Source organism: Epinephelus moara, chromosome 23, assembly GCF_006386435.1.
Source record: "Epinephelus moara isolate mb chromosome 23, YSFRI_EMoa_1.0, whole genome shotgun sequence".
NCBI lineage: Eukaryota > Metazoa > Chordata > Actinopteri > Perciformes > Serranidae > Epinephelus > Epinephelus moara.
In genome coordinates this window covers 19,003,304-19,022,895 of record NC_065528.1, presented here as the reverse complement: position 1 = coordinate 19,022,895, position 19,592 = coordinate 19,003,304, and the positions used below count along the sequence as shown (strand labels likewise).

Below are 19,592 nucleotides of genomic sequence, written 5' to 3'. Positions count from 1 at the left end.
ATTATTTCTGGCATCAGCTTTTCAAATGTGCATATTTGCTGGTTTTCTTCTTCTATGATTGTAAACTGAACATTTTTGTGCATTGGAACTTTGGTATATGGAGCCATTACCTGTGGTAATTTTTATGAAATAACTCTGTCATATTTGCTGAAACTGTCACCACACCCAAACACTTTCAGTATGGTACCTTTGGAACCAAAAGTTACCCTTGGGGTAAGTAAGTAACCTGATGGAATTTGCTAGAATCCACAAAGGTTGGTGGAAAACAACCAATCAGAGCCAAGACTTCTGTCACACAGCTGTCAAACATGTCAGTCACTGCTCGTGAGTTGCAGTCAAACTGTCAAACTAGGCAGCGCTGATCAAATATGAATCAAGATTCTGTTACTGCGTTGCCCATTTCTCACCTCAAATGTTGTCAGAAACATACTTTAGTGTACTGTTTAGCTGTAAAATGAGAAAGTTTTGCCCCAGCCAGTGAGCACTGTTTTGTTTTCGCTCAAATGTTTTCAACATGGCAGCCAGGTCACAATCTTTCTCATTTTACAGCTAAACAGTACACTGAAATATGTTTCTGAATACATATAAGGCAAGAAATACACAATGCAGTAACAGAATCTTGATTCGTATTTGATCAGCGCTGCCTAGTTTGACAGTCTGACCAAAGCTCATGAGCAGTGAGAGACTCCTTGGCTCTGATTGGTTTTGTTCACATATCATTGGAGGCACTGAGAGGAGGCAGTGGAATATGTTTATTTTCCACAGATCATCTGTCTCATGCACTACTGTGTGGATAAAGCAAATATTACAAAAAGTTATTTTCATAAAAGTTACCAACTGTAGCTTTAATCAATAATGAAAATAACTGTCAGTTGCAGCCATAATATTATGTGTGCTTTGTATGTATGTGCATGTTAAGCATGCTTGTTGTTCAGGCATGCTTAACATTTGTTTTTACATTCTCATTTTGCCCAAGGACTTATCTAAATATTTAACTTACTCATGCAAAATTCCTAAAACCCTTTCTTGTAGTAATTTATATTCCCTGCTTCCCCTTTTTTTATGCAGTAGGCAGTGGAAAGTAGCAGAAAACAGAAATATTTTTTGTTGAACATTTTACTGTTATGTGTGAAACATGCAGGATGGAGAGCGCCTGCATTTGTTGACAAATCTATGAAGCTTTTTCAGTCTTCCAGTGGAGGGTGCTACTGTCCTTGGTAGTGCTGTGCTCCTGGATTAATACTCTGACTCTGTGGTCACAGGTGGTTCATTGGTTTGTCAGTCACTTTGCCGAGCTGCCTTTAATCTGGATCTCTAGTTATTAATTTGTCTGTCCATTTGACTATTTGTGCGTCTATCACTATCTGCCTCTGTAGCTGACTGTCTCACTGTCAGCCTCTCCGACTGTTTGACTTTCTCTCTTCCTCTTTCTGTGACTCTGCAAAAAAAACTCACTGTATATAACTATCAGTCATGTCATCTTTCAACCTCTCTGTCTGTCTGCCCCCCCACTCGCCTCATTCTGTCCCTCCCTCTGTCTGTCCCTCCGTCAGGAATGAGAGGAATCTGCAGCAGAAGCAGCAGCTGGCAGGTGGGTCGATGTCCCACGATGCACTGCGTGGGGCACACCGTGCACCGCACGCTGCACATTTGGCTTTTTATTGTGTCAGGAGCTCAACAATCGCACTCGCATTCACACGCACACATCTATTCTGCGCGGCAGAGAGAGTGGCATGCGGTCACGGCGTGGACAATGACGGCCACAGATTCATCAATTCTCCACAGTGAATTTTGGGGATGGGGTGAGACCGACAGGCGCCCCTGGTATTGACATGCAAACCACAGATATACAGTTCAGTTCGCCCCTGCGCGACAGTGCATTTGAGCAGTGCCATCATTTCACTCTTGAAAGTCACATACGTGCGTAGACAGGCACTCCGTCGATCACATACACACCGTAAATAACACGCACACAGACACATACTGTACATATAATGAGTCAGACACACTAGCTGACCCCCTAACAGCTGCACTCTGCACTAAAATCCTGCTGGGACATGATGTGCTTATGACACCACAGACGGCTGTTTGAAGCTGAAAATAGAGAAAAACTGCACATTGGTTTGAGAGAAAAGAGGAGGACATGGCCGTGTGCCTGCGCGTGCATGTGCGTGTGTGTGTGTGTGTGTGTGTGTGAGTGTAATTTCTACATTTCAACAAAAACTGGAGGTGAGTCATCATCTGTAATGACAGTGCTTTTCAGAAGCAACGGGGAGAAGAGGTGGTAAAGAATGTGTGTGCATGTGTTTGTGCATATTCCCTGTAAAATGTGCTTCACTGATAAAACAGTGAAAAGGTTTTTCACTGGTTATAAAAACCGTCTCACTTTAATACTAGTATCTCTATGGGGCTGAATGATATGGCAAAAAATAATTATCAAGACAATTTTTCCATATCATTTGATATTGATATTTATATGGATAAATATCTGGATAATGCTGCCAGCTTGAAGACAGTCCTGATAATGACTGAAGCCTGAGGCCCCTTCCTGTGTAATCAAGCCATCATTTTTTCACAGCAATCAGTATCTAGTTCCTACAATGTTCAGGCAGAGAATACCTGCTGTAGCTCTGGTTGAGGGTGAGAGGCTGTCAGTAAATAGTTTGTTGGTCACAGGGAAACAGAGATCTGTGTGGGTACATGAGACCCTAAAAAAGAGGGTGGATCATGGGGAGTACCACCAGTTGGTCCAGGAGCTTCGCATCCATGATGGCTTTTTCCAGGCATATTCTAGGATGACTCAGGGGCAGTTTGACAACCTGCTGTCTATCATCGGGCTGTATAGCTCTGGGTATCCAGCAACCACTACCCCCAGCCTTATAACATATTAACATAATGGTGATGGTACCTTTTCAGGTGATGGAACCGGCGGTCATTCAGTGTTTATAGAACCTTAGTTACATCCTCATTGTCTTAATCTGCGCCTTGTCACTTATAAGATAACCAAACCACTTCCATGTTCTGATGTTGTGTTAGCTTTTTTGTCAATACTTCCCCAGCCTTGGAGGATAATGCAAGTAAAATTTCAGCACTTTAGCATAACATGTTCTGTGACTGTTTAAAACAAACCAGGTGTGGATTAAGACGAGGTAGCAAGGTACTGCTGGTAGAATGGCCCTAAGATGTCACAGTTCTACAAGTTTGTGTTCTGCTTGTTCAACATGTGTTTGATAAATCATACTGTCTGTCTCCCTTTTGTTGCACTAATATATTCTAGCTTGACGTCATGGCCAGCCACAAGTATGACAATGAATGTATTAAACTGTGTGGACCTTGAACTAATAACGTAGGAGAAATCTGGACCCCGAGGCTAAACCAGTTGGGAACCACTGTCCTAAAGTCTGTTTTATTGTTACCAGACTATCACAGGGCTGACACATAGAGACAGACAACCATCCACACTCACATTCACACCTACGGGCAATTTAGAGTCACCAATTAACCTGCATGTCTTTGGACTGTGGGAGGAAGCTGGAGTACAGGTAGAAAACCCACACTGACACAGAATGAACCTGAAAACTCCCCCATCCCGGGGTTTGAACCAGGAACCCTCTTGCCACTGTGGTCCCTGCTCTAAAGTTATGCTGCTGTGTGTGGATCATAGACCTGCACTCCTGCAAACAGACAGCGACACAGAGAGCAAAGCCAAGCAAGAGAAGCAGCAGACTGTTGAAGTGTGACCGGCTGTGAGTTTGATCCATATCGAGTGAAAATGTCCAAAGTTTATCATCATTACTGCCATAAATTTAATCGACATCCCCTGTCGAGATCATTTTATCACCCAGCCCTGTGCCTTTATATGACCTACATAAGCAAACAAGACTATCAGTGAGAGGATTGCCTATTATTGGCGGATTGGTGGTTAGTCTTAATACCTGTCCCCAGGTCTGATTCCCTGCAAATCAGACAGAACGATTTACAGCAGATCGAAAGCCTCACTGAGAGTGATAAATTAGCCAGTTAAAGGGATAGTGCACTCAAAAATGAAAATTCAGCCATTATCTACTCACCCATATGCCGAGGGAGGCTCAGGTGAAGTTTTAGAGTCCTCACAACCCTTGCGGAGATCCCAGGGGAGAGGGGGTAGCAACACAACTCAACCTAATGGAGGCTTACGGCGCCCCAGATTCAAACGTCCAAAAACACATAACTGAAACCACAAAATATCTCCATACTGCTCGTCCGTAGTGATCCAAGTGTCCTGAGGCCCCAACATAAAAAGCTGTTTGGAAAAACGTCATTTGAACTGTTTTTAGCCTCATTTCAAAAGAGTTCAAATGACGTTTTTCCAAACAACTTTTTATGTCGGGGCTTCAGGAGACTTGGATCAGTAAGGACGAGCAGTATGGAGATATTTTGTGGGATCTCCGCAAGGGATGTGAGGACTCTAAAACTTCACCTGAGCCTCCCTCTGCATATGGGTGAGTAGATAATGGCTGAATTTTCATTTTTGGGTGCACTATCCCTTTAAGCAGGAGGAGACTTTTCTTCAGAGATTACATTTTATGGCAATGGCTGATACTGAAGCACAATCAGCAAAGAGAAGAAAAAAAAGCTCAAAGTGACAGTGATCAAGCACATGTGAAACCACAAGTGAACCTTGGTCATCATTGATCAGATGGAGAGAACTGGAGGGTTTGAAAGGATTAGAAAAAAACCCTAAATTGGCCCGCTTCCTCCTAGATAGTTTTCAATGTGTCTATTTTATTCATGAAATATTTAGCAAGACGTGGTTTTACATTGATAGATCAAGTTACGTTGGTGGCTAAAATAAATATAGCTAACGCTCTAATTAACGCAAGTTGAATGTAGCTAATGTTAGCAGTATTTTTCACGCAAAGCAAGCACCACAAAGCTTTCTGTGACATCTGACAATCAATAGTAAAGTTTGTATTAAGATGAGAGGCTAGACCATTGCTATGCATCCTGCAAACAGCTGTGTTCAAAAAAGTAGCATCTGAATTCTTTCACTCGCCTCCTAAACAAATGCACATGCTAGCTAGATGAAGATCTTTACAACACACAGCAGTGGTGCCGACGGAAACAGTACTGCTTTTGTCCACAGGGGTCGCTAAAATCAACACAAAATAAAAGCCAAAATAAGAGCGTTTGTTTTCCACGCCAATAAGTTAATACCTTGACACACACCCGTTCACACCTTCCAGACACACCTATAGCATTCTGTTCATTTATCCGATCTGTGTTCAAATCACGTGAAGCAGCTACACCTTTTATAGCCAATATAAAAATAATAGCTAACAAAATCAACATCTTGGAAAATCCCTTCTATCTCTTGTGTACTCACGTTTTTAGCGTGCCAGATGTCATGAGCTCCGTGACCAGAACAATACATTTCTTTCCTTTGCATGGGCCCTCCCAGGAGTCATAGAAGCGGACAATGTTAGGATGCTGGAGACCCTTCAACATCCCGGCCTCCTCTTTGAAGCGCTGGCGCTCCGACTTGGACAGCTTACGATCCTGCAACATGAGGCAGAAGAGGAAGCTTAGTCACACATACATAAAAACTAAAAAAAGACTGTTCATTTGAAATCTAGAAGGAAGAAGAAGCATTTACCCAAACAAAACAGGTTGTATTAATAGTACAACACCATTATAGTGAGTGTGATTACAATTAAATTAAGTGGGAAGAGGGTTTGAGGGTGGAGAGGGAAGCTAATCAACAGAGGGAAATAAACAAGTGAGGCAGAGAAGAGAGCAGAGGAGGAATAATAAATGCTTAAAAAACAAACATTGTCAACATCTAACACTGATGCACCATCAAAACCTGCTGCAAAAATACAAACTCAGATAAAATACGACACCAGGTACGATCACAAAATGGTGCCATACTACATTCAGACACAGCACTAGAGAAGGACGTGGATGAGGATAAAACAGCAGACTCTCCTTTCATCTTCACTCAAAGAAGCCTTAGACATCTGTGAGAGTGAGACTGTATGTTGATGCGTCTTCTTTTTATCACGTGCTTCATTTTTCTGAGAGGTGCTTTGTGACAAATCGGTTTATAAATAAACTGATTTTACGCAGGAGGTAAAATTAGGTAAGTTTCTAGGGAGGTTTTTTTTACATTTTATTTTTAATACTGCGATTCTGATTTGTAACTCCACTGTTGACTCACGGGGAGGACGCAGACAGCCACGTTTCTTCTCCTGTACAAATAGGCCGTGTCTGAAATCACTGCTTTTTAACTATGTAGCACAGCACCAACAACTAACCAGGTAGTTGTCAACTATTCAATTAATTGCCAAATGATCAAAAAATAACAATAAATACTGATTCCAGCTAATTAAATGTGAATATTTTCAGGTGTATTTACTCCTTTGTGACAGTAAATTGAATATCTTTAAGTTGTGGACAAAACAAGACATATAAAGACATCTTTAAGCTTTGGGACACACAGATTGACATTTTTCACAGTTTTCAAATACTTTATAGACCAAACAACTACTCAATTCATCAAAAATGTTTGCAATTAAAACATTTACACTTATATCTATTGATGAATTTAAGGGCATTATAAAGAATGTGGCGATAGAGACGTGCTTGTCTTTCTTTGAATAGTTACTGTTGGTTGTTTTATTGTGGATTTTTGTATTATATGTTGCATTTGTTGCATTTTAATGTGTTTTGATTGGCTGTTGTAAAAAAGATTTTCAATCTCAATGGGATTTCCTGGTTGAATAAAGGTAAGGAAAGAAAGAAGAATACTACCAATAATGCGACGAAAAAAGTGTTCATGCTAATAATCCTAAATTCACAAAATCACAAAGAAGCCAAAAGGTGTATTTGCTCTGGACTAGTTTCCCCTGGTGACCTCAGGTAATTTGTGATAACTGTGGAGGGTGTCTGGGATCTTACTCTTCTGTGAATCTGCCATGTGTGTAGTTTGTCAAGTAAAAATTCCACCGCAAATTACCTACTTTAATTTGCCAAACACAAAGGTCATGTGATAATCTTAATCTTGTGTGAATCGGCATCTGTGTGATTTGGGGTCATATTTAGGTCCTGTTTTCTTCACGTCTTGTTTCTGCCTCTTCCCTGGTTGAGAATTACTGAAGCTGCATAGGCAATTAAAAATGAAAAGTTTGACAGCATTTGGGTGCAGGACGCTCATCTCTCTACACAACATGTGGCAGAATCGGATCTGTTTGTTTAACCCACATTAAAAAGAAAAATGAGGTTACAGTTATACATCACCACTGTAAGTGCTGTGTAGTGTTTCTGTGTTGCAGTGACTATGTGCGTCATACCCAGGGGATCATGTCAGTAAATTCCAGTAAAATACAGACCTTGCTTATCCTGCGTGAATGCGCCACATGAAACACAGACCTAAGGGGGTAATTTCTAAATCACAAGATGAGCAGGTAGTAATAGTCCCATTTAAGAGAGGGCTTCAGAAAAACAGAAAATATTCACATTTGAGAGGCTGCAACCAGTGAACTTCTTGGTATTTTTGCTTTACTTACTGATTGATTGTTTCACTTTTTATTTACTTGTTTTTAGATATTTATTTGGCTCTTCTTGCCTTTATTTGACAGTATAGCTAAAGGCTGACTTCTTGTATAGCGCCTTTCTAGTCCTCTGACCACTCAATGCACTTTCACACTTCATGTCACATTCACCCATTGACACACTGGTGGCTGAGGCTACCTGCTCCTCAGCTTATACATCCACTCGCATACAAATTTTCAATATCTTGCCCAAGGAAACTTCGACACCGGACAGCCGATCTTCCAATTAGCGGACACCCCGCTCTGCCTCCTCAGTCACAGTCGCCCCGGGGTTGGGGAAGACATGCTGCTGCTAAAAACTCAGCCATTAGTAAATGGTGCACATGCTCTACCAGGTGAGCTACCGGGGCGCCGCTAATTGCCTCAGCTCCAACAGAAAGTCTGTTACATAAGGAATGAGAGAATGGGGCGGTGATTTTTTGCTACGGTGTCACCAGCTGCTTCTTTTCACCAGGAGGGTGTAACATGCTCGCCCCCTCTGATCCCACTGCTCTCTGTGTGAGTAAGGACATGATCCCCCTTTGGCGTCCCACCAATAAACAGTCCAAATTCTTTTCTAGAACGCACATCTACTCCTCAGCTACATCCACTGTCCTTCATATTTTGTTGTTCGGATGTGACTTGTGGTCTGTAACACTCACTCCAAGCTTAAACTCGTTGGGTTTATTAGTAGTGGTCATCGCCACCCAGGGTGACCAAAACAAGCTGGCTACATTCTTCCATCCTGTGGACAACTAGCTTCCTAGAAAAGTCCTGCACACACACACACACACACACACACACACACAGTTTAATGGGCATTCCAGCTCTACCACTGATACCTCAATAAACACTGATGCAAAGGGCAGTGTGGGCGGGTCAGACCTTGTAAACAAGTGCGAGTGCATGTGTGTGTATTTATACACGAACATGTGTGTAAAAGCTGTCATGCGTTCAACTGTGTCGAGCCTGTTTATTTGTTTACATGCCAGCATTTATTAGAGGGAGGGGGGAACAAAAAATAAAAATCATTGTTTTGTTGTACGCATTATTTTGTGTGTGTTAGTCTGTGTCTATGTGCTTATTTGCTTTGTCTGCATATGTTTGCACGTTGATGCTTCCAGTTTCTTCAGCAGCTCTGTGTCGAACTGTGGCTGACACATTCGGCACATCACTGCCCCAAAAATAAACAAAATGAGAGCTGCCTGACAACGATAAAATATTGTGACAAAACCTCGATTCTCAAAGGATTTCAGCCCAAATATGGTGACGACTTCCTCTGTGGCTCTAACTCATTAAGTTATTCATGCCCTCTTGTAACCTGCAGTTACAAGAAGGTTGCAGCAGATATGACAACAAAAGAGAGTAAAACGAATATGAAAGAGATGCTCTAATTAACCTGGAGCAGACAGTTGTGCTTTGAAAGGAAATAATAACACACATCTAGAGCATTAAATAATGTCTGCCACCCTTTTAGAGGATGAAATTACGGAGACTGCTCTGCAGACAAAGAAAGAAAGCGCTGCAGGATGGAAACAAACAAAGTGTAGATGACAGAATAACCGAAACACAGAGACCACGACCAGAGAGTCTTATATTGCATTTTAAGAGGCAACAGTATTTTTAAAGGTGACGCAAGATCAGACGTTGGAGGTTAGACACCTAGTCGTGGCAGCATTATCAGGACTATCACCATGGCAACCAGTTTTAAAAAGAGGTCCAATGAGGGGCACCTTGCCTCCAATTCAACTGTTTTGTCGTTTTCATTCAATAAATCTACAATATTATGACATCTTTTTGATACACAGATAAAAATGTTTTGCTTTTTTTTTTACAGCATCGTATTGTTTTATTTGAGTACTTCATTTGAATATGGCATTTAAAAGGCATCCAGTGCATTAGTGCCAACCAGCCGAGACAGAGCACAAGCTCAGCATCAATCATTCATGGTGTTTAAAGCTACAATGCCACAGAAATACTAACATTCTGGGACATGGTGGTGCTATTAGAGGGGGATATCTAGTAGAAATAAAACAGTAGAACAATTTCAATACAATGACCAAAATTATTATGGTTATCAGAACTACCACAGTATTAATCAAATTTGCTGAAAAATGAGGGCTGGGCGATATATTATTGTGATATCGATATACTGTTGTGAGACTAAATATTGTTGATTTGTTGTCTTTTCCTGGTTTTAATCGCTGCATTACAGTGAAGTGATGTAATTTTATGAACTTACTAGTCTGTTCTAGCTGCTCTATTACATTACTATGGATGCACCGGTATGGATTTTTTCAACCGATACTGATAACCGAAAATTACCTGCTTCTCATGGCCGATAACCGATACGATAATCGATAATTTCACATTTTTTGTATTTTAAAAACAAGTGTATAACCTGTTGTTTATGTACACTTGTGGGTAAGAAAGGCTGAGATGCAGTGAGAAAATATGCATGATTTAATATTCCATAGCCTGACTGAACCAAATAAAACTGACATCACTATTGCTAACACAACAAAAACAAAGAGCAGTTCTGACTCTTCATACCTGCCAACATTAGGCTGGGAATAAGAGAAAGATTTTCTGGGGTACTGTCAAATGGCCTACCTTCAACGCCCTTGCCCCCATGTAACCCTACACTACAGACGAATATGATAAATACAAGGATGTGAAAGTAAAATGACTTTTAATCAGAATTAAATTTATAGGTAACGGTAAGAGAGAGGGAAATTATATGGCTCAGTGTTACTGTGTAATTATCTGGTGTATGACTAAAGTGTATAAACTACACTGCAGAGTGGAGTCTCTACTAACAGAGACAAACAGTGACAGCTGACTCATATGAATGAGTTGAATGCGCATCGGCAGGTCCGCCTTACATCTGATGTATGAAATGTCTATATCATTACGCTGCATTTTCTCCATATCGCCCAGCCTTAATTGAAAACCGCCAATAAAACTACTATATCAAATGTGCATTAACATGAAACACGGAACCATGTGGCCGTGTGTCTGGGAGACTGTTGCTAACTTTAGTTAATGCTGCACAGTATTTACCGTATTTCAAAGCATTTTAATCAAAAACTTTTAAGGGTAATTAAAATTTGAAACTGGTACTAACCGTAGGGAATATACTGTGATTTAATTTGAAACTGGTAACTGTTTCATTCCTATCTGGATGTATTCCTAGTTTAGCCACTTCTGTTCATTTCTGGCACAGAGCTTTTATTTTGACATGCCGTTTCCTGTTGTAGAGTGGGTGAATAACAGAAAGCTACTTGATAGAGACAGTAAACCAAGTATGATACTAAACATATTTAACTGTGTGGACCTTGAAGTAATGACTAAGGAGAAATCTGGACCCCGAGGCTGGACCAGTTGGGAACCACTGCTTTCGAAATAGGTACGATCGTGGAATGGGGGGGGGCAGAGTTGTCTCACCTTTAAGCCAGCAGCGGAGGTAGTAACAGTGTCAAATCAATGTCTGTGTTCAAGGGACAGCCGGCAGGATGGGACCATCAATGGGATTGATGTGATTTAGAGACGTGTTATGTGTGCAGGAAGATTTAAAAATCAGCTGGCAGCAGTTAGCAGCTAACTCAAAAAGAACAACAGCAGCTGAAAAGAATGAGGACGAGATAAGCTGCCACGTAACAGGGATGATAAATTACTGTCAGGTTATGCCATTGTCAATGATAAGGAAATGCTGCTGATGTGTATATCATACTGTATGTCACACTAAAGTACGATGGTGTTGTGTTACATGTCACACCCATCATGCCTCTTTTGTTTCCATAACACCAGCATGCTGTCAAAAACCACACACTGAGGCAGCATGATGGTGCTGCATGATGTTTAGTTCTGTCAAACAAGCAAAGGCACCGTGATAAAGGGACTTTGTAGCGGCTCTATCGCGCAATCTCTCTGGAAATAAGGGCTTTTGATAACCAACACCGACCCCGGCAACCAATCAGCAAATCAGCAGTGAAGACTCTGCCTGGTCATGGTGTGTGTAAGTCTTTTGAAATGTTATAAAGCTATTAGGAAACCTTGTGAGCTGCTCCGGAGATTAGGGAAATCTCTAAGGTGATGATCTCATATTGTCACATTGTATAACCTGGGGCCTCATCTATATCATATGACTTACACAGAGTGAGAGGGAGAGAGAGTCTGAAAGCTTCAGTGTGTTTTTAAGTGCATTAATGTGTGTAAAATTTGTGCGTGTGTGCGTATGTGTGTGTGTGTGTGTGAGGGCCCCGTAACAGCTTATCCCTTCATCCTGCAGCGACTGCACTCCACTGATGATGGCCCATTAGCAACCGACACACAGAAACATCCATGTATGTGCTCACCAACCCTTACTGCCATTGTCTCACTGTCTTTTTATATTTTGATCACATGACCCCGCGGTTGGTCACATGACTGTAGCTGTAGGTCACCTGACTGACTGGAAGCCAACATTCCATTTCCCAGCAGCACTTAGAGGAGACCCTGACCACCCATATCACTGTTAGACACCTCCCTCAGGGCACTACAACATTACTGCTCCCTCTCTCTCTGTACTCTTCGGAGTGTGCATGGTGTGTGTGTGTGTCCACAGATGTGAGCAGAGAAAGCAGACAGCAAGTCTAAGGGGGCTTCCTTATCCATTATTAATGTTTCCTTCTTCATTCTAGTGTATAAATGGGTACACAGCTCTCACACATACAGTAGAGGCATTGTAAGAGACAGTAAAAGCATCTCTATATTAGAAAAACAAAAACTGTTGTTAGCACATGGGTATTTAAGGAATTAATGTGATCCATGGCGCGTGAGTCTTCCTGTTGAGAGGTTGTTTTCTTTCGCTCCATCCCTTCTTTTCTGCTCCGAGCTTCAAAACATCATGAGACTTGAGTTTGTGTTGGGCTCAAAAATATCCTCTCACTCTCCATCCGAGCCTCCCTCTTTCTCCCTCATACGCACACCTAGGCAAGACAGGCATACACACTCAAATCTGCAGCGTCTTATCTGACACACACACTTCTTTTCGACACAAGGACTTCTCACTCTCTAAGCCCGGCTTTGCTTCCTCGCTATCTTCCTCTCTGCCTATCTGACGACTTGAAAGAAGCCACCTATACATCCCTGCCGTCAGTGACAGCTCTAAGTCCGTCTGCCCTATTTCCGTTCTGTGACAGTCAACTGAGGACGCGCACCAACGTACACAGGCGTACGTACACCCACATGCACGACTAGGCAGCCAGAAACAGAATCGGCGGTGTTAAAGCATTATGCAGCTTCCTGCGGGGAAGCTGAAAGCTGATACCCACTGATCAAATCGTCTAGTCTGGACTTCCCACTGTGCTTTAACACTCAGCGATCATCTGCTCTCGTCTTCTCTGGTCTGTTGCACCCCTGGCGAGCAAGCCGCACTGGCAGCACCAGATGGATGGAGGTTGCGACAGAACACAACACCACAAGTGCCAGAAAATTCAGACAATAAACACACCGACGTGGTAAACTGGTCGTCCACTGTAATACAACAAACACCATTAGGTATGGCGTTTGGAGTCTGTGGGTGCTGAGAGTCACAGGATGTTGTCCTTACCTCTCCTGGGGACGGTGGAAGCCAAAACATAGCATAAATAATTGCATGATTGTCTGTGTCTGTTTCTCAGGCCTCTCATTATATAACAGTAATTTGTGTTTGCATAAGAGAGACCAATCCATAAGAGAAAAAAAGAAGAAGAAGAAGAAAGTGTTCTGACAGCCTCATAAATTCACAGTCATTTGAAACTTTTACTGTTTTACCAGCCAAGTAGGTTTTAGAATAAAATGAGGCATGTCAAATGCTGAAGGGTCTGTTAGAGTTTACAACCCTACCAGTCAAGTGTTGGATATCAGGATGTGAGATCTCAGTAGTTACCACTAAAATGTGTTCCTGTTTCTCAGGAAAAGTACCTGCAGGTTCCCAGGACTTTCAGCATGCACGTACTTGTGACTGTGCATTCGGATGCTGGAGAATATCATATTGACTGAAACAAAGATGCCTTTTGCAAACCCCCTACTTCCACAGAACTGATATACAGTCCGACCTTAAAATGACGTCATTACAGTAACATAACTGGATCAACTTTTTCACCTGCAGCAGTTTCTCCGAATCATGTTTCCTGCCAAAATAGTTCACAGTTCAGCTGTATGGCAAAATATTCTTTGGAACAAAGTTGGAGTGGAAAAACTTTGGGCAAATAGTTCAAGAAGAGACTTAATCAGATATGCAGATCTCAGTCTCAAACTAGAGCAGTAGGGCAGGATACATCAGGTGGAATATTCAGTGCAGAAGATCGCCTGAGTGTTAAAATTAAACATTCTCCAGCACTAAAAACTACTAAAATAACACGGCAAAATGGCTACATGCGATAGATTGGATAGACAGTTAAAATCTAACGTCATAACTAGGGATGTCCCGAGTATCGGCCGCCGATATTAGCAAAAAACATGCATCGGCATCGGATCGGACTGCATGGAAAAATGCCGATCCAAGATCTCCGATACAGTTTTTCATGGATTCCGATCCAGGTTTTCCGGCCAGCCCAGCAGTCCGTGATTCAAGCAGTCCATTCCAGTGATCTGCTCCAGCACTTACTATCAATCCACCAGGCCAGCATGCAGACGGCAGACACACACGGAGGGTAGGAAGAGTAGCGGTCAATTTAGTTTACTGACTATTTGTTTTCTGCTCTGTTTTTTTGAGAGTGATATTTTTATTTGGTTTACACTCTTACTGTTTAGGTAAAGAGCACTGATGGCATTGTTTTGGGCACAATTAGTGAAATTGGAGCCATTGATGGACTATTGCTTGTTTAAACAGTTGTACAATATTGTGTGTGGTTTTTTGTCCTCTCTGTTGGTCCCAGGAAACAGCAGCACCAGGCTGGCACTGACACTGCTAAAATAACTGAAAAGGAAAGGCTGCATTATTTGTTAAATGTCAACAATGTCTTGTGGTGTTAATCTATTTTTTATTTATTAGGGGGGCAAAGCACAAGTGTGTGGAGTCTTGCTGCTATTTTAATTTCAATGTTAGACATTTTAAAGATTTCTTGTGTTGATTTGTTTTATATTTATTAAGGGGCTAAAGCAGCCAAAGCAAACCAGCTATATTTTTTATTTAATGTTAATGTTCAAGTTTAAAGTTTGTTTATTTAACCCTGTTAACAATAAACGGGTCAGTTTCTCATACCAACTGTTGTGGATTATTCTAACTAACCTGATTAAGTAGTTAGTTTGAATATGTATAATACGCGCTTGGATCGGATCGGTATCGGTATCGGCCAAAACTCAAGGCTGTAATATTGGTATCGGATCAGAAGTGAAAAAGCTGGATCGGGACATCCCTAGTCATAACACCTCTTCCTAATTGGACACGATGCGAATTATCAGGCGAGTGATTAGATTTTTCCAGTGTATCCCAGTGTAAATGTCCTAATCAAGCGACATATTGCTTGTATTACTTTGCGTACCTCCAACCTATTTTTAGAGTAACAGCAAGCTTTTCCTTAGGCTTGATCAGGGCTTCATAAGCTCCCTGACTATTGTTGTTCGGCCTAGTATATCTGGACATTTTTTGTGCTTTTTCTGCTTTATCTCTTTACTTGCTCGCTGTATGTTAGGGAGAGGTGTAAAGATGGTCAGACCTTCCAATATCACCACTTAGACATAGAATTGGATGATAACCTCAGATCAAATGACTCTGTGTCGGTGGCACTGTGTATTTAACACACTGAAGATAGTGCTCTCTTGAGAAAAAATGTACTTCTTCTAAAAACTATACCACATAGTCCAGGGATAGGTATTGGCATCTGATACCTTTAAGGTATCATCGGAATAACCCAATACAAAGGAGTAACGAAACTGCTACAATCAAAAAATACCTGCATTTAATCTGTTTTTTTTTTTGTTTGTTTTTTAAATCGTGATCTGGTAAAAAAATAACTATTTGTATGGTGTTTGCTCACAGCCAATCACTGCAAGTGTTCTTCGATTTTATGTGACGTTGATCGGCCCACTACCGCAGCAGCTACAACCCATACAACCCATGTGGTGTGGTGAACTCAAGCACGGTGTATTTGATGGAGTTGGCAGTGCCACCAAAAAGTAATTTGAACACTTTCAAGATGGGTTCATATAAAAATCATTTGGATGGAGTGGTGGGATGGTGGTGGAAATTCAACTGAAAGCTTCCATTCATATGATGGGTATCGAATTAAGTAGGGAAGAAAAGGTATCAAAACACGGACTCAATTGGAATCCGTATCACTTTAAGGGTACTGGCATTGGTACTGGAATCGTAATTTTTAAACCAGTGGTTTGCAACTGGTGGGCTCAAAAGTGGGTTGCGGGTCCATTCTTAATGGACCCCAAGTGACTTGTGAATGTATCAAGTTTGTAAAAAAAATTTGGAAGTACGGTGAATTTCTGGCACAGAGATTTTATTTTGATGTGCTATATACATAGACAGCTAACTAGTTTGAGGAGATGGCCAACACAAGTATGACACTGAATATATTAAACTGTGTGGACCTTGAACTAATGACTAAGGAGAAATCTGGAACTCGTGGCTGGACCCGTTGGGAACCACTGTTTTAAATTATACCAAGCCCTAACATAGTCAGATAAACATAAAATAATGACATCAGAAAAGAAACTTTTTTCATGTTTTAAAAACCTGCAGCTCTATTTATACCATTAACGTCTGAATACAGTAAAATCTGAGATTTAAATCTAAACACAGACTGGGAATTATATAGTACTTAACTGTGGAGTTAGACCATTAAACTCGTTTCACCATTTCTGTGTCTAAGATTTTTTTTTGGGTGGGGCTAAAAGCCTACCGAATGACACAATGAAGCATGCATTAGCATAAGCCACACACCAACACAATATACGAACTAGAGCCATTAAGTTTTGTTGTTGTTAGAAAAAACAGACTCAGAAGAACTTGGTTGACTTTCTGACTCTGAATCTGATTCTGGCTCTGGTGGCTCAAACATGTATGGTTGTACAAGTCCAATAAACCTGCTAGATTGGGCATCCATTGTGGTGCTACAATTAAAACAGCCTGCAGCTATCCTGCGAGTGGGCGTGGCTTTGGCACATTCGGCGGACATGCCCCCAGCGTCTGAAACATAATTTTATACACTTGGCAACTTTTTTATCAATCAAATTTAGCTGGGTTCTTAACAACATGTTTTCTTTGATGTGACTAACTCATTACACTATTTTTGCTTTACTCAGACTTCAAACTTAATTTAGAGAAATATAGCTAGAACACAATCATTTCAGTAATCATTTCAAATCACATAAAAATCTTCAACCCTACTGTTTGGATGCATGATTATGATAATGCAGTGCCAGCAGTAATGATAGGTAATTGTCCATGGTGATTTTCCAACACTGATTACCATTAACTTGAGTGAATCTGAAGGGTCTGTTATATTTATTATTCAAGTGATTGTATCATGTTCAAATGTGCACCATACCCATGGGATAAAAAAAAGAAGAAGAGAAAAGTAAATCGTTTTTTAGAGTTTATGAAAAGCTTTAATTGCTGAAAGAGATGATGTGGTTCAAAAACAGATGATGAAAAGGACACAGATTCTGTCCAAGGTCTGCAGCTGCACCCTAAAATAAACTTTGAACATGAAGAATACAATTAGGAGTATGAGTGGGAGAGTGATTATAAGACTAGCTGCAGATGCTTTAAGAAATATTGCTCTGCAGAAACCTTTTTCTCCTTTCACCATACATGACCTAATAGTTTTAAGTTAAGCTTATTGTTCCAACACATAGCAAACAACTGGCAGCATACTTTTTTTGTACAACAAACATGCAACCCCTTTTTGGAAACCTAACTGAACTATAAACTTTTCATCCCAGTTTCTCCAGAATGTGTTGCTGACCCACTTCGATGTTCCTCTGATCAACCTTTGAGTCCTGACCCAAATTTTCAAAGAATGCCGGTCTGTAACTCTCTTGATTACATTACACCTCCTCGGTCGAGTGAAAGAGCTGATTTGTTTCTATATGCAGCGAAGACCTACAGTGGCGGCGGACGGGGGCACACGGTGGGGTGCTGTGCGTATGTGCAGAAGTGTAACTGCAAGTGCATGAAAAAGGCCCGGTGTGTTCCATTAGTACGGAGCCGAAGCGCCTCTCAGACCCCCCACACTCTGGAAACACTCTCCAGCAAAGAACCACAAACCCCCTACGGCTCACACACACACCTACAAACACACAACTCATAAACATGTGCACCGAAAAGACACACATATGTACGTGTTTCACTTGCGCACACAAACCAAAACCTCTCCAAAACCTTTACCACAGCTTGTTTTGGTTAGCCAGCATATGAGAGAGAAAGAGGGAGAAGGAGAGCATCTGTTATGAATAAGAATGATTGAAAAGAGGATGAATAAGTTCCAGTAAAAGTCAGAGGGGGAGAAAGAGCGATAGAGACTGATCTCATCTTTTAAATAGACATTTCAGCAAAACGAAGGAAACACCAAGATTTGAGTTTACTCCTTCAACCCTCCTCCTATATTCCCCACATATTTGCTTCATCTTTTTTGTCTTTCCCTCACCAACTGCCCCACTCCCTCTTTTTCTCTCCATCACCCTCCAACCCTCCCTCCTTTCCTCCCATTTCGGAGGTTTTTGGTTTCCCATCAATCACCACTCTACATATTGCAGTAACCAGGGCCATGTGTCTGGGTACATGTGTGTGCGTTGTAATCTGACCCAGTTGTGGCTGAAAATCTGAAAATCTGTTGTTTCTGTAGGAAATGTGGTGAGATACATACGCTATGGGCTTCCTTATGCTTGTCCCTGAGAGATATGGGTATTGGAGATATGTTATTTTGTGCTATTTAGTTTACTTTTTGTGGCTTTATACCGACAATGACAAACAGTTAGAGGGGAACTCATGCTTTTCCTTGTTTTCTGTCACATAATGTTGCTAGGGATGAACATTTAAGTAGAGGACTCACAAAAAATAAAGTAAATAAATAAAAATCTAACATAATATGTATGTAAATGTAAATTGTCCAACAACAGAAAACTAGTGAAATTTAAAATTGATTTATTGAACAACCAAGCTTCAATTAGCCTATTAAACCATAAATTGAAAGTTAACATAAAAAAAAAAATCTGCAAACTTTCTGTTGCTGCTGTTACATAGGTTAAAAGCGGTACTAAAGGACTGTCTTTGGAGCTGCTTTTCTCCTCGTCACTTCAACATGCAACAGCTTACACAGCAGCAGCAGCTAACATCCAAGCTATTAATCGGTCCAGGCAAACTCACCACAACACTCTGTCGTTAAATCCATTATTAACCATTAGCTAGCACTAGCCGTGTAGAGCTTGTAGACTCCTGTCTCATGATAAACAGAGCGAGAACAACAGCTGGGCAAGGAAGTGCTGAGAGAAGCAGAACACCGCACACAACTCTACAGTGAAATTGGATTTTACCCACTTTAAATCGTAAAAAATAATAGAAAAGAGGCATGTTTACATGTGGGAGGTCAGGCAGCAATTACTCTATACCCTTAAATGAATATTGACATCCGAACTGAGTACAAGCACTCACGTCCATTGAGAAATGTTACAGTGTTGGATGTTCATACGAAACGTAGCCAAAGTTTCAAATAATGTGGTCAACCTATGTGAAAGTAATCCCTGTGAGCACAACCCTCAGGCTTCAGACAGTTTGGAATACTCCATTTAAAACTATTTTGCTACTTTCAAGACAAGCTGACGTCAGCTCGTGACACATTTCCTTATAAGGTCATCTGCTCCAGGCACGCTACTGCAAGTGTTACATGTAGCTACATGCTAACATATGGTAGATCTGTTACCTTGGTTGCAGATGTTGTCAATTTCTCCCTGATTTTGGATCGCATCCCTGCTAGAACATGTCTGGTTGTAAAGATTTGGGTGATTCTTTTATGTTAGAAACTGCCACTATACAGTCATTAC

At 41.1% G+C, this 19,592-nt stretch overlaps 1 protein-coding gene across 6 annotated transcripts in view; it reads right to left on the bottom strand.

Annotated features, from left to right (window-relative positions):
* The window catches only part of wnk1b (WNK lysine deficient protein kinase 1b), a 147,923-nt gene that overhangs the window by 75,012 nt on the left and 53,319 nt on the right, over positions 1–19,592 (bottom strand). For all 6 annotated transcript variants that reach the window (XM_050035747.1, XM_050035750.1, XM_050035749.1 and 3 more), the window contains exon 3: positions 5,366–5,538. In XM_050035747.1, coding sequence (XP_049891704.1) covers positions 5,366–5,538 — 173 coding nt within the window. The remainder of the gene's footprint in view (positions 1–5,365; positions 5,539–19,592) is intronic.